At 32.5% G+C, this 26,866-nt stretch overlaps 1 protein-coding gene across 1 annotated transcript; it reads left to right on the top strand.

Moving 5' to 3' along the window:
• Positions 1–24,144, top strand: LOC140441009 (uncharacterized). The gene is made up of 3 exons (XM_072531399.1): positions 1–188; positions 14,825–15,266; positions 22,195–24,144. Exons 1-3 carry the CDS (start codon positions 15–17, stop codon positions 22,830–22,832), a joined length of 1,254 nt encoding a protein of 417 aa, XP_072387500.1. The 5' UTR covers positions 1–14; the 3' UTR covers positions 22,833–24,144.
• Positions 24,145–26,866: the final 2,722 nt, after the last annotated feature.

Genomic DNA, 26,866 nt, shown 5'->3' with positions numbered 1-26,866 from the left:
ATTTTTAACTAGATATGAATTACCAAGTCACAGAATATGTGAATAATTTTGTTATTTTGTTTCAGATGCACATGGGCAGATGCCTGCCTATTAGTTGTGCTGTAGTGTTACTATTAATACTGCACACAGCCACTTTCACTTTACTGCTAAGCTGTCCTCCTGAGTGTATTTGTCTCTCTCAGACGCAGGTAAATATTTAAATAATTTTGTTAATCGGGTTAAACATAAATATATTGGCTATAAATTAACGTGCAAGGTAAAACTAAAGCGATGTATCTAAGTTTTGCAATTAAAAGATATAGGTAATTTTATTAATCACTACCATATTTATGTAGGTCAAACTTCAGATCGGTTTATAAGGCATGAATATCTAAAATTGGTCAAAAGATATTAAACGTTAGATACTTAAATAAATAGTTTTTTATTATTTGGCCATTTTGTTTAAATATCTTGATACAGGATTTTAATTTAGAAGGAAAAATAGCAATAAAATCTTATTTTATATTATTCGGACTTAATCTTGCATAAAGCTTGCTCGTAATGAGCTTTTTTTCGAATAAAATGTACCATGTTCTTTCTTCTAAGAGACCTATACAGAGTTGGAATAAAGCAAAAAACCAAGTAAATATCTTTGAAATGAAAAGGACGATATTCATCAAGCTTGGCACGCAGGTACAATAACCTGAGTGCCAAATGCCTTATGTTTTGTTACTACTGTATATCTAGTTACCGGAAATATATTTAACTAATTTAGTTTAAATGGGACACACTGCATATTTTTTAAGACCAATGAGAATAATAAGTTCAAATGTGGAAAATACTCGCCGTTCACCTCCTGACAATGTGCAAGCATATTAATAAATTCCTGAGTCACTTCTTCCAAGACTTCTTTAAGTATTAGTTCACTTTCATCAATAATTCTCTATCTTAAATCCTGCCGGCATGATGGCCGCACAATGTAAAGACGTGATTTTAGATAACTCTAAACAAAAAACATCTAATCGGTTAAGGTGCGGGGACGAGCAGGCCACTCTATGAATCATAAATAAATAAAACTCAAACCTCTCAATTATAGTGGGGAGGCTCTTCATCTTGTTAAAACCAAAAATTTTGTGGTAACTTTCCATTCTGTTAAAGTGTAGGAATAACTTGGTTATTTAGTAAATCTAAATAATTATCATAAATCAAGTTTCTATCTACAAAAAATAGGCTTTTTTCGACAATGTTCATCCAAATATTCTACTTTTTTTGATGCTGGTTATTTGATTCATGAATAAAGTGGGGATTCTCATTTGACTAATACCTAGAGTTCTTCTTACTACTCTATTTGTTGTCATTCTGCTTATATGATCGTTCCATGCTATTTTTCTATTTCTTACCCAGTTCTTGATGTTCTCTACCTTACATCTACGTCGTAACGTCGTATATCTGTACTTCTTGCTCTGCCCCATACTATCTTGCCATCAATTTTTCTAAGTGTTTTCATCTCTGTTGTTTATAATATCCTTTTTGTCCATTCTGTGTCAGGTTGTGTTTCTGATGACTGTTTTCTAAATTCTGCCTTTCATTTCTTTCCCGATATTTTTATTTCTCCATATTGTTTTATTCATGTAGCCTACGGCTCTGTTAGCTCTATTAGCTTGATCTTCCATTTCAGGTTCGAGGTTTCCGTACCTAGATATTTAAACTCCATCAGTTGTTCTATTATCTGACCTTCCAGCTCCAATTTAGATTTTAGTAAATTTGCTGCTGTAACCATACATTTTGTCTTTTTTGGAGAAATTAACATGTTGAATTTTCTGGCGGTAAATTGGTGCAGTATACTTTGTAAATCACCTTCATTTTAGAGAGCAATATTGCATCGTCTGCATAGCAGATTATTTTAAGTTGTTTTTCTCCCATTCGGTATCCTTTTTTGGTTCTTACTTTTTTATTATTTCATCCCTAATCAGGTTGGACAATAGAGGATTCAGGGAATCTCCCATTCGAGCTTCAATAGGGTCGGTTAGTTCTTCTTCCATTTATACTTTTATTGTATTGTTTTGGTAGATATTTTCGATCCTTTGGATTATTCCTAGAGGTATCTCTCTTGCGTACAATATGTGGATAATGTCCTTTAATTTGTCTCGGTCAAATGCCTTTTTATTGTCCACGAAATATAGATATACCGGTTGGTTGTATTCTAATGATTTTTCTTGCACTTGCCTGATTATAAATATAGCGTCGGTGCACGATCTCCCCGACCTTAAACCTTGTTGTTTTGTTTCTGCTAATGTTATAATCTCATTCAGTTTATTTCTTTTCACTTTGGTTATTAATTTTATTATTGTGTTTAATAAATTAATTCCTCTGTAATTTTCCGGGTCCGATTTGTCTCCCTTTTCGAAGAGAGGTATTAAGATGCTTAATCTCCATTCTTGAGGAATTGTGTTTTGTTCTATTATTTTTTGGATTAGTTTAATAGTTGTTTGGTCAGATCTGGTCCTCCGTACTTTAAAAATTCGTTCGGTATTTTGTCCTATTCTGATGATTTTTAATTTTTTAATTTCCTTAATACTTCCTTTACCTCTTCCTCCTCAATACTAATTTCTTCGTTTGTCGTCATCTCTGGTATTGGTGGTTCATTATCGTCACCTTTAGCAAATGGAGATCGAAAGTAGTCTACCCATGTTTCCTTCTGAATGTGTTTCATTTTTATTAGTTCGTTCATCTCTTTTCATTGACCTCTGATGATTCTCCATATTTCTTTTTGTGTTCCGTGTTCCATCTATCTGTTTTGAGAAGCGCTGCCAGTGTTTCCTTTTTATTTGTCTTACTAAAATATTCGTCTGATTTTTAATTCGTTTATAGTGGTTTTATGCCTGTTGTGTTTGTTGTGTTCTGTATTGTAAAAAGGCTTTCTTCTTTTCTTCACATTTTGCCTTCACTTCCTCTCTAAACCATGGTACCAATACCTAGAGTTATGGAGGTTAATTTTTCCATTTCATGTACATTAGTTGCAAAATGGTTGTCGTCAATACTCATTACAAATATCCATCTTTATAATATTTATATTATTTTACTTTTTTATCTGTATCAAGAAATAATTATTATGTAAAAAAGCAGCTCTGTAACTTTGTCTACTATAAGTATCATCATAAAATATTTCATTATTTCGGAGATAAAATTAACCTCTCTTTAATTTCTGAAATTTATGATTACTTTATTTATTCGAGGCCATAAACCATTTAACGAGCAGATATCCAAAATTTATATTGAAAATTTATATGATGCCTTGATTTGTATTAAAATACCGATTTTGTATTATCATTCTAATAGATAATATATACATGGAAATTATATTTTAATGTGAATATAATTCAGATGACTAATTACACAGTAAATAATGAAGATAATATATTATCGGGTATGAAATATGGATTAGATTAGTATACAGGATACTTTCGGAATATGTTTGCAAAACGTATGGTAGTGTACATATGATGTGTACGGTATGTTTTTTTAATAGTCACATGTGTGTTCTTAGAACCCCAATATGGCAATTATGAAGATTAACAAAGCCATCAAGTTGAAAATATGCTCCATCGCTTTGGATGATTTTGCTCAAAAAATCAGCACCCACTTGTTGATGTTCAATAATCCATTCAATAAACTCTTCGCTGTGCATTAGGCTTCAGTTGTTTTGTCAGACAGGCAGGCTTCAGTTGTTAGGATTCAGTTTTTAAACATGGAGACGAGATATACAGTGAATACGCTGTAGACAGCTTTTTGAAATTTCAATTCTTGTCCACAACACTAAATTAATTTTCATGGACTCTTACCGACAGTCTTACGCGCTGTTTCCATATTGAGATTTGAGCGGCTTGTTTTTTGACGATCAGTACGTTAAGCATCACGAATTGATCTATTTTCCCTAATTTTTTTAATTGTTGAACAATAAAAACGCTTTGTGCTCTTGTAAATCACTTCATTGTTACTATTATCTTATAAACATTACATTACATTATATTTTTTATGATTGCACTTTTTAAAAGGTTAAGATTCAGGATGGTGTTTTAAACATCCGCCATGATGCATTTAAAAACAACTCAATTTATTAAATTGTAATACTTATTGAAAAAATCTTTGATGTCAGCTTTATTATTGATAGATTTTTTTATGTGAATCATCTGCAATATGTATCTTTTGCTGCAGTTTTGTTCTTTTTGAAAAATCTGCAAATTTTCAAAATCAAAAGATGGTATTTACCAGAGAATACTTGGCTAAGGCTGTTGTATTTGATTTGTTATTTTATACACTATGTTTATGTGCAATAACCCGTCTATGCAGATATTGGTGTGTTTGCCCAATATATGTTGAGTTGCCTTTTTTACAATTTATTTGGTAAATAACATACGACTTATGATTTTTATTAATATTGGGTTTAAATTTTGAAAAATATTTTCCAGATGTTTTTAACGATTTATGTCCAACAATAATATCATATTTTGCCAATCGTTTGGACATTTGTTCATAGAATCCATTAATGTATGGTAGGTTTATTTTATATATGTCTGATTTAATAACATTACTAATATTACTGCTAGGTATGGTGTGGGTTTTTTGGATTGGTATTGGAATTAGATTGTTTTCTGATAATGCAACTTCTTTTTTTAATTAGATGGTTGTAAATTTTTTGTGAATAGAATTCGGTTTCGCTAAGTAGAAATCGTTTGATTTCTCTTTTTGTTTTTGTGAATAATTATTTTTTTCTTAAGATATTTAAGATATTTCTTTTTTATAAAAACTTTTTTTAGATTTTCTTAAATTGCTCTCTCAGTTAGACTAAATATAACACTTCTTTTATGGGTTATAGGTGCGTTGGTATTAAAATTTAGATAACTTTCAAATCAAACATCTTTTGTAAACCAATTAGTTGTTATCAGTCGGTTATTGTTGTTATACTCTAAACTTAAATCAAGAAAAGTAAGTTTGTTGTTTTCTTTTAGTTTATAAGTAAATTGAATGTTATTATGGAAATATTTGAGCATTTGAAGTGTATAATCGATGTCATGATCCTGAATGCAGGAATGCTCTTCAAATATTTTATATAATAAGTCTATTACTACAAACCATTTTGCTCTTCCAAGTTGGTCTAATATTAACTATTTTTGGTAAGGGGAATTTATCTGTAACTAGTTTCTTGTTATTGTCTAAATTCTATACATAATCTTCATGCTTTATAGCTTTATCCATCTATAGCCTTTATCGGACTAGTATGTACAACCAGGCTATTGTATTCTGATGTCGATGGCTCGACAATTTCCTGGTTTCTTAATTGTTGACTTGGGCGTGTGGTATCCTATAATGTTTTATGTAAATGGTATGTGTTCCTTTAATCTCAGTTTTTGTCTTCACATAACGATACTAATTTATCTCCTGTGTATTCTGGAATGACTAGCTTTAGTAATTTCCGTAACTCTTTTTTCCTGTCTTTAATGTCGTTGATTAATTTGTATATGTTAAACAATTTGATATCTTATGTTTTGAGTCTACCTCTCTTTACCGTTACAGTTTCATAAGTTGTGTTTAAAATTTTGATCTTTTTCTTCTTTTTCTTCTTCTTCTTCTTTTTTTATCCAAACATGACTTTGTCTGTTTTTCAATAGGCCTTCAGTCAGTTGACGTGTCATCGTTTTCTTGGTCTTCCTACTGATCGTCTTTCTATTGTGGAACCGTCTCTTGCCGTCTTTACTACTCTATTTGTTGCCTTTTGGCTTATATAATCGTTCCATTCTATTCTTCTATTTGATACCCAGTTCTTGTTACTCTCAGTAAATTTGCTGTTGTAACCATGCATTTTGTCTTTGTTGGAAATGTTTAAAATTAACATGTTAAATTTTCTGGCGGTTATATTAAATTGGTGCAGCATACGTTGTGAACCATCTTCTTTTTGAGAGAGTAGTATTGTCGTCTGCATTGAAGATTATATTGGGTTGTTTTTCTCCCATTTGGTATTCGTTTTTAGTTCTTACTTTTTTAATTATTTTATTCATAAACAGGTTAAACAATAGAGGGCTCAGGAAATCTCCCTGTCTTGTCCCATTGCCAGCTTCAATAAAGTCGGTTAGTTCTTCTTCTTGTTTTACTTTTATTGTGGTGTTTTGGTAGATATTTTCGATTGTTTTGCTTATTCCGAGATGTATCTCTCTTGCGTACCATAAGTGGATAACGACCTTTAATTTGACCCGGTCAAATACTTTCTTAAGGTCCAAAAAAACATAGATATGTCGGTTTGTTTTATTCTAATTATTTCTTCTGTACTTACCTCATTATAAATATAGCTTCGGTGTATGATCTTCCCGACCTAAAACCTTATTGTTAGTTTGCTAGTTTTATTCAGTTATATAATGTTATTCAGTTTATTTGTTATCACTTTGGTTGTCCATTTTAGTGTTGGGTTTAATAAATTAATTCCTTTGTAATTTTCCGGGTCCGATTTGTCTCCTTTTTTAAAAAGGGGTATTAGTTTGCTTGATCTCCATCCTTCAAAAATTCTGTTTTGTTGTATTTTTTTTTTAATTTTGATGCAAGGGGTATTTTTTGATATTATCGCCCTCATTATGAATATTCCAGGTAGTATTTCTTGTATTTTTACTACCCTATCGGCCTTCAGCGTTTGAAAATATCGAAGTGCTCTGTAGACTTTACATCAAGGTGTTATTAGTATAGTGTTTTTATCTACATTATCGAAAATATTTGTACTGTCATTTGCATCTGTCATTCTTGATGTGCATTTCTGAATTGGCGTTATATAATATGCATTGATACCTAGTGATAAAGTATCTTCCGACTATTCCATCCCTTGAAATAGGAATAGGAAATAGGAAAGTTGTTTTCCATGATTTCGAAGGTATGGACAAAATGATTGCTGCATACATCTAGTGTTGTCTCGGTTTTTTCCATTGTTTATAGTTCTCCTTGGGTTACTAATCTTATTCTTGCTTCTGTATCAGATCTTTTATGTTCTTGTACAAAATCTTGCTACCATTTAAGCATAGAAATATCCGCTCGTGTGTCTATAAGGAATATATTTACTTGGCCTAAGATTTCTGTTTTTATTTTTTAAAGTTTGTTAAGTTAAGTCGAAGTTGTAGATGTGGTACTCTAATTCCGACTGTATCTTATATGGGAATTGGTTGTTTAAAACCCCAAATGTGGATTTTATAATTTCACCTGACTATTCTTTAATTCTAATAACCTTACGTTTCGATTGAATTCCTTTCTTTAGTTTCCTCTATTTGCTTGATTATTATATTGTCTTTATCCTTTCTGTTCGTATGGATGGTGATCTCTTGTTATTGCATTTTGCTGAGCGAAATTTGGTCTTTTTCAGGTCATATCCATTATGATATCATCTTTTCTACTGGAATTTTCCTCTTTTATTTTTGAAGTTTATTTTATAGTTTAACACTCTTATCAGGTTATTTTCCTCTGTTGTGTCTATCCATAAAAATTTGGAGATTTCCTCTTGATGGGTTGTAAAGCTGCTTGCTTTCAATATTAGCTTGTCTTTGTCTTACTTGACATTACGTTTCGTTGTTGCCACCACTGTATCTGTACAAGAATATATAAATTGGTAAAATATATTACAGTATTAATATTATTGCAAGTGAATTAACTTCTTTAGATCTAAATATATTTTGTAGTATTTTTTAAACATAATCCATGACTAAACTCTCGTTAATGGCAGTTTTATTTAAACACAAACTTTTTGTTCGTTATAATCTCGATTTTTTCGCATTCAATATAAAAGCATGCTGCATGATTTTTACATTGTTTCGAAATACATAAGCCGGGTTAAACTTAAGTACCAACAAAGCCGATTCTGGGCAAAATTCATATGGTCATAAAAGTATAGTTCGAGGAGGATAATAAAACTGTTAAACGGCCTTAAACATGACGTGAAATGAATCTTTTAATAAATTTGAACAGGAACGATATGAGAATATTAAGTGGAATAAACGCAGGAACTTTTGAAGGATTAGTTTTTAAATCTCGAATGTGATTTTTGTACAATTCAGGATTGCCAGTTTTATCGATTATGCAAAAGGATTTTGACGTATCCAACAGAAGAAATTACTAAAAACGGTTAAGCGTAATTAAATAGACTGAAAATATGCCTATTATTCGCTATTTATAAAATATATAAAAGTAAAACAGCACACATTATTCAGTGTAACATGAAAATTGCTGTAAAAAAATAATCTCCGTCTCAGGTGAACATACACACTCCGGCATATTTAACAGGTTGACTGCCACAGCGGTCATAATGGCCTATAGTACTAGTAACTCACATCATGACCGTCATATTATCCGCCATGCATGGCTTAACAAAAGTATCTGTAAAGGGTATATGACCGTCATTTCGTTAAAAATGCATAGGCAACATGATCGGCTGGCGTGTATGGATATGTGAGTAAATATATTTACTAACATATGCGCTATGTATTACGTGTATATCATATTACAAGTAAAAAATCAATTATTTTAGATAGAAATAAGTTCCACCTATGAGTACGTCAGATACACTTACTTTTTTGAATTTAGTAATTGTCATGTTTGAATTAGAAAGTGTCTTAAATACTATATAAGCGTTTACAATAGTTGTACCTAGCAGAAGTTTGATGGCGATTTTACGATACCATTTTAATGATTGACGCAAAGCAGAATTAGAGCTGGACATCTGGTCTGACAAATCAATTGATGATTTTGCAGTATTGTAATCAATTATAGCATCTGGTTTTCTTATGGGTCCTGTATGGCCGTTCATAAGTTGACAACTGTTAGTGTGCCTAGTAGACAAAATAAGAACATTGCGTTTGCCATGCCACTTTATCACACATACACTTCTTGAATTTTCTTTGGAAAACGTTTCGGTCTTCTTCAATTAATTATCCAAAACCTCCTTTGTGTTACATCTATGATTTGATCTCAAAGTTCCAATCAAATGTGTACGGTTGTCTAGTATACAATAACTTAGTTTAAGGCTGGTGTAATAATTATCAGTGATGGCAATACGACCTGCATTCAAGAGGTTTCTTGACAGATTCATCACGACTTTGGTAGGAACTGAAGCTCCTCTATCTCTTTCTTTGCCAGCATATATTTGTAAATTCCAATTTTAGTATTTACCACAGCGTAACTTAAATAATTTAATACCTAATTTATGTGTTTTTTTGAAGCATGTATTGCTTCATCACTAATCGTCCTTGCAAGCGAACAATACTTTTATCGATACAAAATACTTCTCCTGGAGTAGTCTTGATATTTTCTTAAGAGTAGGTCGACAAGTGGTTGAATTCTATGCAGTCTATCTCCCTCTTTACATTCGTCATTATTCGAAAAGTGCCACATTTTGAGCAACAACTCAAAGTGCTTACAACTCATAGCAGATAAACAATATCATTAAAAAAAATAAGGATTTTCTGCTCCAGTAATAGTGAAGGCATTTGAACTAAGTTCATGAACCCAAAAGACCAATGAACTGATACATCTTCTTTTTATTCGTTGGTTGCCAGGCGTGTAGCGTCTAATTATGTGAAACATCATTTCCAGGCACTTGGTGTGTTGACGAAATGATTTTTGAGGATAATGTCACTTCTCATAGACCGGCCGCGAAGCAGTCATTTTCATTGTGGACCGGAGAATGGAATTCATTCAAAGTCCGAATTTGGTCATCGGAATGTTGACAGCCGTAAGAGAGTAATGGCAGCAACTGAGAAAGAATGTTCCTTTTTGGAAGAGTTTTGGAAACCGTCAAAAGTTTCACTTAATTCCATGTGTATGTGAGAAGAAGGTGATTTAAGCTTAAAACGATAGGTGGCAATCTTTATAAATTTAGATAATCGCCGTTTTTCTGTAAGCTGTATCCTGTGATCAGGGATTTAATAACAGAGTTCTGAGGGCTAAGTAAGCCGATATGGTTTTAAGTGGAAAATAATCAGCCGAGTTTGAAGAATCACATATTGTTATCATCCAGGATAACCTGAAGTCGAGTTTTGGTATTTGATTTTATTTATCTCAGGATTTATCTAGCGGCAGCCTCCATTTTGTGTCTTTCCAAGGTCAGGGTTTGTTTTGATTGAAGTTTGTGGGACAATGTTTTTTATTCAAATCTACGGTAACAAACTGTTTTTAATAAATTAAAGAGAAATAATTATGGAGTGAAGCGAGTAGTTTTGTTAATTTTTTTTAAATAAACATTTATCGTTAATATAATAAGATTTGCTCTTATGTGAATTTAAAAAGTTTATGAGTAAATATAAGTTTTATGTGTCAGTTAATTGACATATTTTAGTTTTTTTTAAATAAAATTAACATTTGATAATTAATTAATAATTCAGAAAAGAGCGGTAGTTTCATTTCGATATATAACAGTTTGTGCATCTTTTTCTGCCATTTGGTACATAACCATAATTTTAAAGTCTGTTTTGTTAGAAGGTTCAATGTAATGTTTGTTGATAAATTTAGATATTTTTTGTAATAACCGCTTATGTACAATATAATAAATATTTCTTTTAAAAAAATATTTACCCTAAAATTTTTTGGGAAAGAAAAACCCTAAACTTTTCTTTCTAAACAGCAAGGAGATTTTTTTAAACGTCGTCCTAATTTTAAATATTTTAAAAACCTTCTTGTATAATATTTGCCAAGGATATCTCTGTATTCAAAATATAAGGCAAGGAAAAATAGAAGGAGAACGGAATCCAGGCCGTAGAAGAATATCATGGTTGCATAATTTGAGAGAGTGGTTTGACTGTACCACTAATGAAGTCTTAAGGTTAGCTATAAACAAGGTCAGGATAGCCTTGATGATGTCCAATCCCCGATAGGAGTGGCACAAGAAGAAGAAGAAAAACACACACATGCACTATCGTATATACTACTACTACTTGTCGGTTTATAACGTTCTCCGCCGTTTTCCGACTTGCAATCGCCACTTGGACCGGTTGTTCCATAGATCTTCTTCTATGGTTCTCTCTCTCAGTTTTTATTTATTCCTTCGCTCCAACTTTTTCTCGGTCTACCCCGTTTTCTCTTTCCTTCTGGTTGCCACTTTAGTATTTCTTTTGGCAATCGTTGTTCGTCCATTCTTTGTATGTGTCCAAACCAGATAAGTTGTTTTGTTGTTAGGTCATCTGTGATTGTTCGTTTGATTCCCATTATTTCTCTAATGCGTTCTTTGGTAATCCTTTCTCTTCTAGATCTTCCTGCGGCTCTTCTCCAAAAATCCATTTCCGTCGCTTTCAGCGTTGACAGTGTTCTTTCTTTCAGTGGCCATACCTTACAGCTGTATAAAGTGATACCTTTTAGTATAGTCTCATATATCCCCTTTTTATTTTCTTTGCTGATGGATTGGTCCCATAAAATGCTGTTTAACATTGTGATGGCTTTTCTCCCTGACGTATTTATCTCTCGTATGGCTTTGTCTAATGTGTATACTATCGTATATACACTTATTATTTACCCACACACAAATTCATTATCCATGTATACACTTATCATTTACCCATTTACACACACTTTACCTCTACCAAGCTCACAATCATAAACATATAAACACCAAAAGTTATAAGCCAACAACACACAATCAATATCTACACAAATTCGCACATCCACAGCACCAAACACCAAACAGTGAGCACCCCGTACACTCCTTAAGAGTCGAATTCAAAATCACAAGGACAGGGTTGGTTTTCATTGGTTTCCCTTCGCAATCTCATTGCACAACGATACCTGATCCTAGGTAAGGACGCAGCCACAACTATTCTCCACCGGCATCCAAAAAGTAGGAAATCTTCTGACACTTCTGCTTTACAGCCTCAACTTTGTCTCGAAGAGCGGCAGCATGTAGATTCACGTATATCCAACAAACATACCACCCCTGAAGAGGCACAATAGCCTAAACAAAGTTAAAACGTTGGATTCATTCGTTCATATAGAGATGTGGGTTGGTGTTTTTGTGTCTTTTAATATATATATATATATATATATATATATATATATATATATATATATATATATATATATATATATATAGGAAAAAGTAGTCCAAAATGTTTTCACTAGTTTGGAAAAAATATGTAAATACTTTTTTCTTTTTGGGTGTGGTAGTCAATAAAAAATAGAGCTTTGCTAAGGCGTACTATTTATTCTGAAGCCAAGCTTTTGGTGTTTTTTTTGCCACATTTATCAAGGTCTACAAAGAAAATTACTATGTTGTAACAATTTAAATGATGCAATGAAAAAGCTATACAAAAAACAACTTTCAAATTAATGTCTAACAAAATACTGTTTATAAATGTTGAGTACTACCAACTGTATTACCAACTTGAAATTGAGCGGGAAATTACAAATATTATTTACAACATAAACAATAAAAAGAAAATAATATTAGCACTGATTGTGATGTTTTGTTAATAGAAATAACATCAAAACCATACGTCAGCTGTATAGTAAAATAAAACAACCTCTAACTACTTTAGAGACTACAGATGTTGTTTATTGTATTCAATGTACTGAATGTCCATCCACGTACCTTGGTGAAACTGGAAGAAATCTGTCTAGTCGTATCATTTCTCATAAGAGTGACTGTAGATTAAACAAACCTACTTGTGCTTTGGCAGAGCATACTATCGATCTAGATCATAAGATAGATTTCAACAATGTAAAAATATTAGCCAGAGAGAAAAATAAATTTAAGAGAACTTTCTTAGAGATGGTACATATCAGCAAGAGTGATAATAACAATCTGAATAAAAGATCTGAGATCCAGAATTTTAGCAAAATTTACAATTTTATATTGACTTTTGACTGAGCTATTTTGCATCTCAGAGTTTTCTTTTCTCTTTTTTAAAATTTCTTTATTAATTGAATTTTTTTGATCAAACTTCAGTTATTAATTCAGTTTTGTTTTTGTTTGGTTGTTTTTTCTAAACCTATTTACTAAATACTATTTTCTTTTTATTGTTTATGTTGTAAATAATATTTGTAATTTCCCGCTCAATTTCAAGTTGGTAATACAGTTGGTAGTACTCAAAATTCATAAACAGTATTTTGTTAGACATTAATTTGAAAGTTGTTTTTTGTATTTTCTTCAAACTATTTAAACAATAATTGTCCTCCCACTTTCTCTCTTTCTGCTATGTGAAATGTGACTGAAATCAAGTGTGCAACGACGATTGTTTTAACATGTCGTCTTTCATTTTGTTTTTTAAAATTTTTAACGTATGTATTAATTGTCTAAGTGTCTTTTAAACAGTAACATTTTTAAGGTAGTTGTAATTGCAGTACATATCATGTTATTTAACGTTGTTGTTTATGCCACGAATCATACATTCGGGTAAGTTTTTTTATAGCTTTTTTATTGCATCATTCAAATTGTTACAACATAGTAATTTTCTTTGTAGACCTTGATAAAGGTGGCAAAAAACCACCGAAAGCTTGGATTCAGAATAAATAGTACACCTTAGCAAAGCTCCATTTTTTATTGGGTGTATATTTCATACACCCAAAAAGAAAAAAGTATTTAGGGATTCTACAGTATTGACTGCCTCCCTCGCTCAAGCGTTTCCATCTCTCCCTGCTGTACCATTCTCCATCGTTTAGGACTCTCTTACTCATGGCGTCGTCTACTTCGTTCCTCCAGGATTTTCGGGCTCATCCTCTTTTCCTCCTTCCTATGGGGCTCCATTCGGTTATTCTCTTTATCCATCTGCTGTCGCTAGTTCTTCTTACATGTCCATACCACTTTAGTCTTTTTTGTTCTATATATGTTAGTATGTCTGTTTCTATTAATGTTCTTTGCTTTATTTCGTCATTACTTCTCCTATCCATTCTTGTTACTCTGCAGCATCTTCGCAGGCATTCCATCTCTGTTGCTACTATCTGACTGCTGTTTTTCTTCTTTATGATCCAATTTTCAGCCCCATATGTCATAATACTTCTCAATAATGTTTTATAAATCTGTGTTTTTGTCTTTATATTTAGGTGTCTATCCCACCATACTAAGTTAAGTTGTCGGATTGCTGTTCCTGTTTGTTCTAATCTTTGTGTAATTTCTTCCTCTGTTGTTGCCTTTTTCGTGATTATAAACCTCAAGTATTTGAATTTATCCTTTAATGTGATTGTTACATTGTCATCAATTTGTAGATCTTCAATGTCTTCTTCACTTGTAGATAGGTACCCTGTTTTCGCGAGGTTAATATCTAGGCCTGCCTTAGTGTATTCTTCTTGTAGTTTCTTCAACATGTAGCTGAGGTCGTCTTGGTCTTGTGCAATCACTACTTGATCGTCTGCAAAGCTTTACGTATATAGGTATTCGTTCTGTACCGGTACTACCATGCCTTCGCATTTTCTTTTCTATGTAGTCAAGGCTTTCTCTAAGTATATTAAGTCTTTTAATACCATAAACAAATAAATAAATAAATAAAAAACTAAAAATAGACACGTTACAACTATTAACCAAATCAGTTTATCAACCATTACGAAAACATTAGTATTCATTAAAAATGAACAACCGTGTAAATGCAACAGTAAAATATTATTAAATGTTAGTTTTTAACTTTAACGCTTCGTTTGGTAATTTCACTGTAAGTACTTTAAGCGATATAACTTTTTTAAAAAAATACAAAATATTGCGTTTTTCTATTAGGGTTAAAGAATGTTCAAAATTATCTGTTTATATGTATTTGAATGTTCTGCAAATATATGTAATTACATCTTATTACATGTGTTACCCAAAATCTAGTGACCCTATTAACTAAACTACTCTATTTTTCAGGTATTATGCAATTCAGGCGGCCTGCAAGAAATCCCAAAGAAACTACTTCCCCCATCGGTGGAGCATCTCTCCCTAACCCGCAATCACTTTCCCATCATCAAAAGCGACTCGTTCTCGGGACTCCGCTACTTAAGGAAGCTCTCCTTGGACGGCAACAACATATCCATTATAAAACCGTTCGCCTTCCGAGGATTGCCCCGCTTGAGGGAGTTATCCATTCAAGAGACCCCTTTGGCTACGGTGGCGCAATTTGCCTTCGCGGGGTTACAGAACATCAGCGCCATCTATCTCAGCCACAACAAGATAAAGAAGGTCGAATCGTATGCCTTCGCGGGCACTTCCAATTTGCGGCTGTTAGTTCTGACGAATAATCCGTTGTACAAGCTGGAGCGGCATGCGTTCAGCGGCTTGAACAATGTCGAAAGGATTAATTTACCTTCCGGTAGGTTAAATTTACCTTCACAAGCTAACATTTTTGAAAGATCGATTTCACCTATTCTGTCGAGTGCAATAAAGTCCTGTTTTTATTTTTACAAAATGTTTACAATGTTTCCAACGCGAACTAATTTAAGTTAAATATTATTTATATGGGATCTAACCACAATTTGATTGTAATGAAAATTATGTTTTACGCTGGTTTTGACGTATCGATTTCCACTCCGGAAATTGTTATAGCAATTTGACTTACTTTACCTCAATCTTGTGGGCAAATAGCCATGTTTTGAGTTGAAAATTCTGAGGGAATTAATTTCATCCTAAGGTTGATATCAAATTCTGATTTCTGTTTTTGTGTAATGTGAATCTATATAATATATATATATATATATATATATATATATATATATATATATATATATATATCTATATATATATATATATACGTTATATATATATATATATATATATATAGAAAAGAAATTTAATCTTTGCAGATTAGTTAAATAGTAAACTCTTAAATATTGGGGAAATCTGCAAGAAAGACTCTAATGTGTATCAATTGTTTCGCCGAACGTTTTCGCCAAAGAGAATTAATTTGGCTTCTTCAGGGCTGAAAGAGAATAAATTATAATTAGCTACCATATATTATCTATTAAAACATTATTGATCTTACCGTAACTTAGAATTGTAGAGTTAGAATATTAAAAAACTTTGCTAGTAACATAGTGGTGTTTTTTGTTACTATGTACAAAAAAAGTTTTTTTATAAGGTTCGAAATGTATGGTAGCTTTGAACTTGACACGTAAAGGCTTACCCAAGGTTAATCGAAAAACCCAATGTAACTACATTTAAAAGGAGGTAATTCTTTGAATTGTCGGCAATAACTAAATTTTTGATTTTCAGACAGTTAAAAGTGAGGTTCTGTTTGAGCCAGAACGCAAGCGCTGACAACTTCATTATTAGTTCGTATGAATCTTTATGTCGTTAAGGTTCATTGGTAAGAAACGAATGAATTTAAATCCCAGTAAAGGGAAATATTATTTTGATTTTCTTTATTTAATTATATTATATTGTTCATGTACTATTGAATCTTATTGAGATGTATCTAAGAAAAGCAAGGGAATGTTATATATTTTTTGTTAATGAAAATTAACATATAACATATAATATTTTTCATTACCATATTTCAGAGATATCACTTCGGGGTTAACAAGGATTCTGAAATGTGTTGAAAATAGCTTTGGCAATAATAATAACAACATTAAACTTAATGTGGCTTGTAGATCAGCCCTAACAATTAATAATCTTTATTCTAAGATAAAAGATAAGACTCCCATAGATAGGCTTAGTAATATTGTCTACAACATTCCATGTCTCTCTTGCAACAATTCCTACATCGGTCAAACATCTCAATTATTGAAATCACGTATTACACTACACAAAAGTGATTCTCGACTTCACCCTGACCGTTGTGCATTAGCCAAACATGTCCATTCCACTGGTCATTTCATGGACTATACCAACACCACAATTCTCCACCGTGAGAACAATAAATCTAAAAGAGAGTTCATTGAAATGTCTTATATTTTCCTTAACGATTTCTCCATTAATGTTAAGAGTGACATCAAGAATCTAAGCGATATATACCACCTGTTACTTAAATCAGATACCAAGAACAATACTATATCACAGATAACTAACTTGACTGATATATCCATTAACAATTAACATACCTTTATAATTAATTTTCATTAACAAAAAATATATAACATTCCCTTGCTTTTCTTAGATACATCTCAATAAGATTCAATAGTACATGAACAATATAATATAATTAAATAAAGAAAATCAAAATAATATTTCCCTTTACTGGGATTTAAATTCATTCGTTTCTTAGCAATGAACCTTAACGACATAAAGATTCATACGAACTAATAATGAAGTTGTCAGCGCTTGCGTTCTGGCTCAAACAGAACCTCACTTTTAACTGTCTGAAAATCAAAAATTTAGTTATTGCCGACAATTCAAAGAATTGCCTCCTTTTAAATGTAGTTACATTGGGTTTTTCGATTAACCTTGGGTAAGCCTTTACGTGTCAAGTTCAAAGCTACCATACATTTCGAACCTTATAAAAAAACTTTTTTTGCACATAGTAACAAAAAACACCACTATGTTACTAGCAAAGTTTTTTAATATTCTAACTCTACAATTCTAAGTTACGGTAAGATCAATAATGTTTTAATAGATAATATATGGTAGCTAATTATAATTTATTCTCTTTCAGCCCTGAAGAAGCCACATTAATTCTCTTTGGCGAAAACGTTTGGCGAAACAATTGATACACATTAGAGTCTTTCTTGCAAATTTCCCCAATATTTAAGAGTTTACTATATATATATATATATATATATATATATATATATATATATATATATACAGGGTGTTTGGTAGGTCGATGGAAATTTTTTAAGGGATAAAAGGGTCGCCATTTGCAAAATTTTTTGCTAATAATGTATCGCTCAAACTGTTAAGGTTTCCGAAATAAAGTTAAATTTGTCACTATTTTCAGCAAAAATTTAGTGTCAACGTTTGGGTATGAGTTATCGGACGAGAGTTAATAGGACCTTACTTTTTGCCAGGCAGGTTAAATAGTCAAGTGTACTTAGACTTTATAGAGAATGAATTACCACCACTCTTAAAATATTTACCCCTCGCTATCAGACGAAGAATGGTGTACCAAAATGATGGATGCCCTGCACATTGTGCACTTGCTGTTATGGCTTGGTTCAACAATCACCATCCCAATAGTTGGATCGGACGAACTGGACCGATTTTGTGGCCTGCTAGATCGCCCGATTTAACACCGTGTGACTACCACCTCTGGGGCAGATTGAAAGAACTTGTTTATCAAGTTCCAATCCGAACTAGAGCTCATTTAATGAAAAGGATTATCGAAGCAGCTGACATTATAAGGGCAGAACTGAAGTTAAAAGTAACCACATCAGAAATACGACGCAGGGCAAGAGCGTGCATTAGGAATGGTGGTTCTCATTTTAAATAACAATGACTGTTTTCTGAAGTTTATGCACATACTTAATAAGGCATAATAAATGTTGCAAAAAGCATGATGTATCGTTGTTGTGTTTTACCTTTCTTACCCGTTTCATTAATGAAGGTTATCTTAACATTGCATTAAGATTCAACGAAGGATTTTTGCAATCTGAGCAAGTAATACGTAAGGCATGTTGTATGTCAGGGAAGTATCTAGCTTAGATAATTATTTTTAAAAATAAAATAGACGAACAGCCTTATTTTCGAATATTGATAAATTTAACTTTATTTCGGAAACCTTAACAGTTTGAGCGATACATTATTAGCAAAAAATTTTGCAAATGGCGTCCCCTATTATCCCTTAAAAAATTTCCATCGACCTACCAAACACCCTGTAAATTTAATGCGAGTTGGTAGTAAAATAAAGGTAAAAGATATCGGCATAGCTCGCAACAAAGAAAAAAATATAATAAAAGATGTATATAAGATGGAAGGCAACCGTATATACGTATTTCGGACTATTGGTCGTCTTCAGTACGGTGCAGCCAAGTTAGAAGAGGAGCATATTAACTTGGGAAAAGATCACTACAGGAGCAATGAGACCAATTTGAGGCAATAATGTTGGTTTTTCAGAGGTTTTCAGAGCAACAACCAACACATCCACGGAGGAAGCTAAGCTACCTGAGGAAAGCAATGCCAAACGTTTAGAACGTTTCAAGAAAAAGGTTAATGCGAGTTGATCGTAAGATAAAGGTAAAAGATATCGACATAGCTCGCAACAAAGGAAAAAAATATAATAAAATATGTGTATAAGATAAGACTTATCATTTTAATACATCAAAAAAATTGCTTTCTCTAAGAAATGCATGCTAATGCCTAAAAAATTCAATTAAACATTTCATTGGACTAGCTGGACTTGTCAAAAACGAAAACCATTTTTATGATTAATTTGATCAAAATAAAATTGCATTCTACTTTAATCTATTCTATTGTGTATATTGAATTAGTATTAAAATAGAACATAAATATGCTTTATTGTTACTGAAAAAAAAAAAAGTAATAATACCAATAGCAATAACAATTAATATTTACTAAAATTACATAAATAGTCAATATCACAGAATAGAACATAAAATATAAGTACAATCCATTGCAAAATTTTAATATATTGCAAATTGCATAATAAAACCTTACGAACTAGTTTACGAATAAGTTTAAGCTGCTGCATGTGGTACCCAAATATATATAAAAATACTTTGTTACTTGTATCTAAACGAACTGTACTTTCTTAATTATTCGTTGAGAAACTCTTCCACTGAATAATAAGGTCTTTCACATAGATAGGCTTTTGTCAATTTACGGAACTTAAGGAAAGAAGTTGTAGATTTAAGTTGCAAAGGGAGATGGTTGTATAATTTTTTTGCCGAATATAATATAGATTTCTTAACTAACTCAGTGGATGGGCTCGGAAAATATATATCAAAGCTTGAATTTCTAGTGGTGTAGTCATGACTAGCTCTTGCTGGAAAAACATGTAGGTGTTTACAAATTAAGCAAACAGTTTCTAGAATATATAGAGAGGGAAGAGTTAAAATCCTGTGATTTTTGAAGTAACTTTTGCAATGTGTTATTCTACTGAGGCCAAAAAGATACCGTATTGCTCTTTTTTATAATTTAAAACATTAGATTGGGCAGCTGTACTAGAACCGCAAAAAGGAAGGCCATATCGAAGATGACACTCGAACAAAGAAAAATGTGTTATTTTCGAAGATGCTAAATTGATTTCCTTCGAAACAGATCTTATTGCATAGCAGGCTGAGGTCAGTTTTTATTTTAAGTAGATCAGTAGTTATAATTGCACGAAGCGTTGCAATATTAGAGTTCTTCCAGATAATACTGGTATCATCAGCAAACAGAAAAAATTTTCCATCGATTTTTAAGTTAGTGATGTCATTTATAAAGATAAGGAAAAGTAGAGGACCCAGTACTGAACCTTGTGGTACTCTACGTATATAGCTTAAGTGAATAGAAATAGTCCCATTTGCTCGAACTAGTTGTTTCCTTTTCCTTAAGTAAGATTGGAACCAATTCAAAGAAATACCTCGAATTCCGTAGAAATGTAGTTTTTTTATCAAAATGCCAGGGTTTACAAAATCAAAAGCTTTGGCATAGTCGCAAAAAACAGTGGCAGTATAAAGTTTATTGTTTAGTGCTAGATAGACCTAATGTAGTACAGAAAACATAGCATCGCTGGTATATTTATTAGATAAAAAGCCGAACTGAATTTGCGATAAAATGTTGTTTTCAACGAGAAATGACATAAGTCGGGCTTTTATAAGTCCCTCAATAATTTTGGATAGGACAGGTAGTAAGGCAATAGGTCTATAGTTGCAGATATTACTGGCTGTCTTTAGGCACTCTGGAAATATACCTTTCCATTTAACAAAATTTTTATGGATAGTCCATCAATACTACGGGAAGATTTGCTTTTGATACTACTGATTATTTGGATCAGTTCAGATTTATTAACTGGTCTTATAAAGAATGAATTCGAGACCTTTTTTGAATTGGGAAGATAGGAAATAGGATCTTGTTGTGGCAAAATAGCTGATGTTATCAAGTATTCATTTAGATTTTCAGGGTTTGGAAGAGAAAGTGTTTTAGCTGTGTTAGTTTTATTTCGAAGATCGTTTATTATGGACCAAATTTCCCTTGCAACATTTTTAGAGCTTCCCAGACGATTCTCATAGTACATTTTTTTAGCTGTTTTGATAAGTTTTAGATAGATTCCTCTGTACTTGGAGATATATTCAGTGACAAATACATTGATAGCGAATTTCTTGATGTACAGTAGTGAACGCATATTCTTGGCTGATATGCGGATACCCTTGGTAGTCCAGAGTTTGTGATGTGTTGACTTAATTGTAATTAAAGTAAATGTCTTATTCAAAATACAGACAAGCTTATCTAAAAAATTACTGAAATTATAGTCCACGTCCATAGAGGGAAAGTGCCATTAACAAGTCAAGCACAAATTTTGGAATTTACGAAAGTTTTGGGCTGAAGAAATCCTACCTAAACGTTGGGTTTTCAAGGATTGTTTAAGAATGTTAAACTTGGTATATATTGCTTTATGGTCAGAGAGTCATACGTTAATAATTGTAGAACGTATATCAAAGAGTGAGAAATCTGAGACAATATAATCTATTATGGTAGATGTTGTTTTACTAATTCTTGAAGGAGTGCCTTGTAAAACCATACGATTCGAATAGATTGACCAAGGATACTTGGGTAGCACAAGCAACAGCGTAATTATTGTTCAAGTCACCGCAAAAAATCTTTCTGCTTTTATTGGTCAAATCGTCTAACAAATTTAACAGGTTCTAAAAAAATAGTTCCGTGGAAGAGTCAGGTGATCTATAAGTGTAGAGAATGTATAGATTAAGATTCTTCTTATAAACCAATGAAAACTCAACAAAGGATTCATTCAACAGAAAGTCATATTTTGTTATAGGAGAGAAATCATTATTTGTAGAAAGAATTATTGTGTCACCATGAGCTGAACTTGGACGATCACACAATTGCGGTATATTTTTCTACAAAAACAGGCTTGTTAACTTCAAGCCAGTGTTCGGTAACCGCAAATATCGGGGGAAATCCTAATTCTTCTAGAAACAAAAATAATTCAACTGTTTTATATCTTATAAAACGAATATTAATCAGAACCATGCTAAAGTTTTCATCACTATAAAAATGTGAGGTTTCTAGTCCCACAGAACACGTCATATTGTTTAAATATTATTATTTTTATATTTTTATTATATGTATGTATGTATTATTATTATAATAATATTATTGATCTAGTATTTTCTTTGTTGCAGGTATAAGGGTGATAGAACCAGATGCGTTCGATGGCTTGGATACTGTGGGATACATCAAACTTGCATTTATGGACTTGCCAGCTCTAACTACAGGAATATTCCGAGGCCTAACGAACATAGGAGTATTCTCAATACAGGAGTCTGACTTAGGAACGATAGACGGTTCTGCATTTAACGGTATGTCCTTTATAAGGACCTTTAATATTCTAAATAATAAAATAGACGGTATTGAGTATTTTAATATCACCGAAGAACAAAAAATCGGTCATTTAAAGTTCCAGGGAAACCATATTTTAGAAATACCAAAAGCTGATACTCTCATTATTGAGGTCGAAAAACTTACTGTGATATCTAACCATTTCCCATGCAACTGCCACATCCATTCTTTATTGGAAGGTCCACTTACAAATGGGAGCATTTCAGAGTTCATATCAAAAAACTTTTGCATATCACCTTTAGAAGTTAACGGTCTGCCTATGAGTAGCTTAGACGCCGAAGCTATTGGTAGATGTGAGGAAGAAGTCACTAGGGGAAACCTGGAAGGATCCAAAGATTCCACCAATAGATCATACCACTTTAACTATAGACTTTCGAACAGTGCGTGTATATTTTTGCTTATGTCGTTGATCGTCAGGTGAAAGCTACTCAAGTGTTAGCGAAATTAGCTAGAAACAATTTTAATAATTTTATATACATTATGTACAGAAACAGTGTCCGATTTATTTTAAAACTATTATTTTTGAAAATGTATCAAAATAAGTTTATTAAATTTTAACCAAAAATATCGTATCTGAGACAGTGATTCTTCTTTCTTGAACTCTTTAGATCGTTTATTACCTTCTTCGTCTTCTTCTTCGTGTTCTTTTCCGCCTTCTTCTTATATTAGGCCATAGGCCTGCTCTTGTCCAATATTAAGGCTGTGACGTTTGACTGCAATATATCCCGCCTTTTAAAGGGTTTTCCTAGTGGTCTGGTATCTCTTGATCTTTAATATTTTGCTATTTAAACTAGTCTCTCACTATCCACTTGTGTATCATGCTGATTCTATTTCCATCTTCTCTGTCTCCCTCGTGATATAATATCCCTTATTTTACACAAATCTCTTATTTCGGCATTTGGTATTCTTTTCCGTAACGTTTTTCCGGCAATTGATCTTAAGTCTCTTATCGTTGAAGTTATAAGTATTCTTTTTGTTTCTGTTTTTGTATCTGCTCTCGTTTTTCTTCCATTTGTAAGTATTAAATGTATAGTTGGTACAGTATGAATCCCAATGCACATCATTATCTATGTCAGAGATTTAAGGTGACATTGTTGCCAAATGGCAAAAAAAATTATAAATTGGTAGAGCTTAATTAAATGATCTTAAAATAGTTTTGAATGAACAGCTTCTACCATCAGAGCCTTACATTTCTATCAACATAAACTTTTAAGTAAATTAAATGCCACAGTTCAACTGAACTTACTTTACTAGATTCTTGATCCAATTTCTGAAGTAATCAGGTGAGTTTTCCTTTGAATTTCTTACTATTATATATTGTGACTTAATGTATACTTCTATAGTATTGCTCGAGCAGTGTTGTTACCGAACTCATTATAAGTAATTATGTCGTATGATGTGCAGGAGTCGCAGTAGTTTGAAAGAAGGTTAAATCCTATAACATATCCATCTTGGCATCCACTTTACTCACCCCATTTAACCTTCTGAAGAAAGACTTTCAATAATTACTTCTGGTCCCCAGTTTTACCAGCCTCATGTTAAATTCAAAAGTAAGGTTGGATCTCTATTTATGTCTTTAACTGAATTCTCTTTTAAAAACCACCAAGCTCCATCTCTGGTTTTAACAGCGTTTGTAGTTATCTCATATATCGTTAACATCCATTAGATTTTACATAAATTTCCATACCCCTTTAAAGAGTAATTATGTCGCCGAATAGTTTCGATGTCGATTAACTGTACGACAATACTGACACATGTCACAAATTCTGGTCCCATCCTATCTCTTTAAAATGGTACCCAGAAGAGAGTAATTGGCCTTTTGGAGTTCTTTTTAACAATTATCTCCTATAGCGCTGATAACCTTGCCTATTTTTTTTTATTATACTCCGTAAGTGACAAATTTTTATGTTAAATAATCTTTTGTCTACTGAATGCTTTCTTGAAGTTGTGCATTCTTGTGCATTTTATTATCTACCATCTCCTAAATTTATAGCTGAAGATGACAGAGATGTCGAAGCGCGTCCAATGTTTTAAACAATAAAGAATTTTTGTGATTTTCTTCAAGTTAATTAAAAAACTCTCTATTAATAATAATAATAATAATAACAATAAATTAAAAAATGTGACTAATAACATCTAAATGGTTTATAACTTCATTGAGTCACTCTTGTAACTCGTTGGAGAATATCCTTACTATTCGTCATCATCATCCAGCCTTCATTTATCACGTCCCCTGCTGGACATAGGCCTCCCTTAAACTGCTCTTTTCTTTACAATCCTTACTCTTACAGGTTTATTAACATTTTCCATTATCCCATCCCGCTTTCACTTTTTCTCTTATATTTTCAATACATGGCCAACAGCGTTCTTTCAATTTGTAGGCTGTATGCAATATATACTAGTTTGTTATAGAGCACGTTTTTCGGGCAACATATCTCTTCATTTAAGTTAATTCAATTGGATTCAACTCACAATGGTAAGGTATCAAATCAGTAATTCTATAAAGTCTAGCCATTAAATCAACAGCTTATTGACGACATCTACCACGATGCTCCTTGAGCATCTTAGGGCTCCTTTGCGCGTCTTTAGTTCTGCTTGACCGTATCTTCTGTAAATGAAATACATTTTTCTGGTAGCCAGCTCTGCATGATGGATTTTCAACAAGGCGGCTGTGATACGATGCATTATCCAATAGTATGACAGAGGTACTATCTGTACGCTGGAGAGTGTTCTCGAACCACTACTCGAATCATATGGAGCTTATGTCTTCATGATAGTACCCCAATTTCTTCCATATAAAAACAAGATCACTATTTTGCAGAAAACCAGTATCGCTGCCATATAAGCGACAGTTAGACGCTGGCTCTTTCCTAACGGCACCTGCAATCTGGTCAATAAACCTTCAACAAAGGCTTCTTATGCATTTGTTACTGTTATTTTGTCAAACTTTGATGACTGTATGCACGGCGTTAACTGAAGTCTCGTCAAAGTAATACATTTTTCGTTTTGCCAGACAATATTTCCAAATTGAGCGTAGATGATTACGTCGCCATAATATAATTTTCTTCTTATCTATTTAACATGAAATTCCAGCATCGTTTTGTATATCGAAAGTTAAGATCTTGTAATGCTTTTCATAATAATTCACGTAGATTTGAAAGTTGGAGTCCTATTTTCAAAGAAAAATTAATGTACAGTTCTGCAGAGGATTTCTTTATCGCTTCATTCAACTTAACAGGTTTTTTTCAGCGCTGAATTTCAGCTGGAGTTTTAAAACTATTTGTTAGTTTCTTCTCACGCACAATACAGCACAAACAGCGAATAGTAGCTTCTGTTGAAGGTAGTATTTTTTAGTCGATCATATACCTTCCAGATAATTTCTTTTTGTATTGTGAGACGAATCTATTACGTGAATGTCGTGAAGTTATACCACTGAGTATATCTATTTTTATTCTACTAAAAATTGACGGAATATACGGAAAATCGTGTTATTTTAACCTAATATTTTGTCTTACTTCTAAATAAAAATAGAAAACTAATTAACAAAATAAATACGCAAAATATTAGGATAAAGCAATCGAACACAAATTTAACAGCCGATACTAGAACAACAACGATAAACAGTAAGTGTAAAAACTGTTCACATGTTTTAAATATCGTTTTTGCCGATTAATTGATCATTTACCGGTATACAATTCCCACTACGATATTCTCAAAAGCATTTCAATAACCAACAAAAATGTATTTCAATGACAAGTATGAATTTCATAGTAATAGTATATTCGCCATCGCAGCACATATATTTACTTGTCGATAACATTTTTAGATAACATGAATCAGTTTTTAATAATATACTACTACTACTAAGGATTTCCACAGTTTTCACTGTCTTCCTTCACTCAACCGTTTTCTCCAATGTTCCCTGTCATTCCAGTCTCCATCTCGCAGGGTTCTTTTCTCCATAGCCTCGTCGATTTCATCTCTGAATGACCTTCGGGGTCTTCCTCTCTTTCTTCTTCCAATCGGGCTCCATTCTGTGATTTTGTTTATCCAGCGTCCTCTGTCCGCTCTTCTGACGTGGCCGTACCAGGATAGTCTCTTCTCCTCTATATAGTCGATTATGTCTGATTGCACTCCCATTCTCCGCTTAATCTCTGCGTTTTCAATTCTGTCTCTTTTTGTAAGTCTACAGCTTCTCCTCAGGAACTCCATTTCTACTGCTCTTATTCTACCTCTATTTCTCTTGTTTATTGTCCAGTTTTCGGACCCATATGTCAGGATACTTCTTGTCAGGGTGTTATATATTCTCTTTTTTGTCTTTATCGTAATGTTCTTATCCCACAACACTGAGTTTAGTTGTCTTATACAGTTTCTTGTTTGTCTCAGTCTGTTTCAGTCTGTTTTTAATAATATGTGTGTATTAAAGAAATTCATTCGGTAAAAGCTTTACTCGTA

This window comes from Diabrotica undecimpunctata, chromosome 1, assembly GCF_040954645.1.
Source record: "Diabrotica undecimpunctata isolate CICGRU chromosome 1, icDiaUnde3, whole genome shotgun sequence".
NCBI classification, from domain to species: domain Eukaryota; kingdom Metazoa; phylum Arthropoda; class Insecta; order Coleoptera; family Chrysomelidae; genus Diabrotica; species Diabrotica undecimpunctata.
Note: the sequence above shows the minus strand (reverse complement) of the source record. Positions and strands in the feature narration are given on the sequence as shown.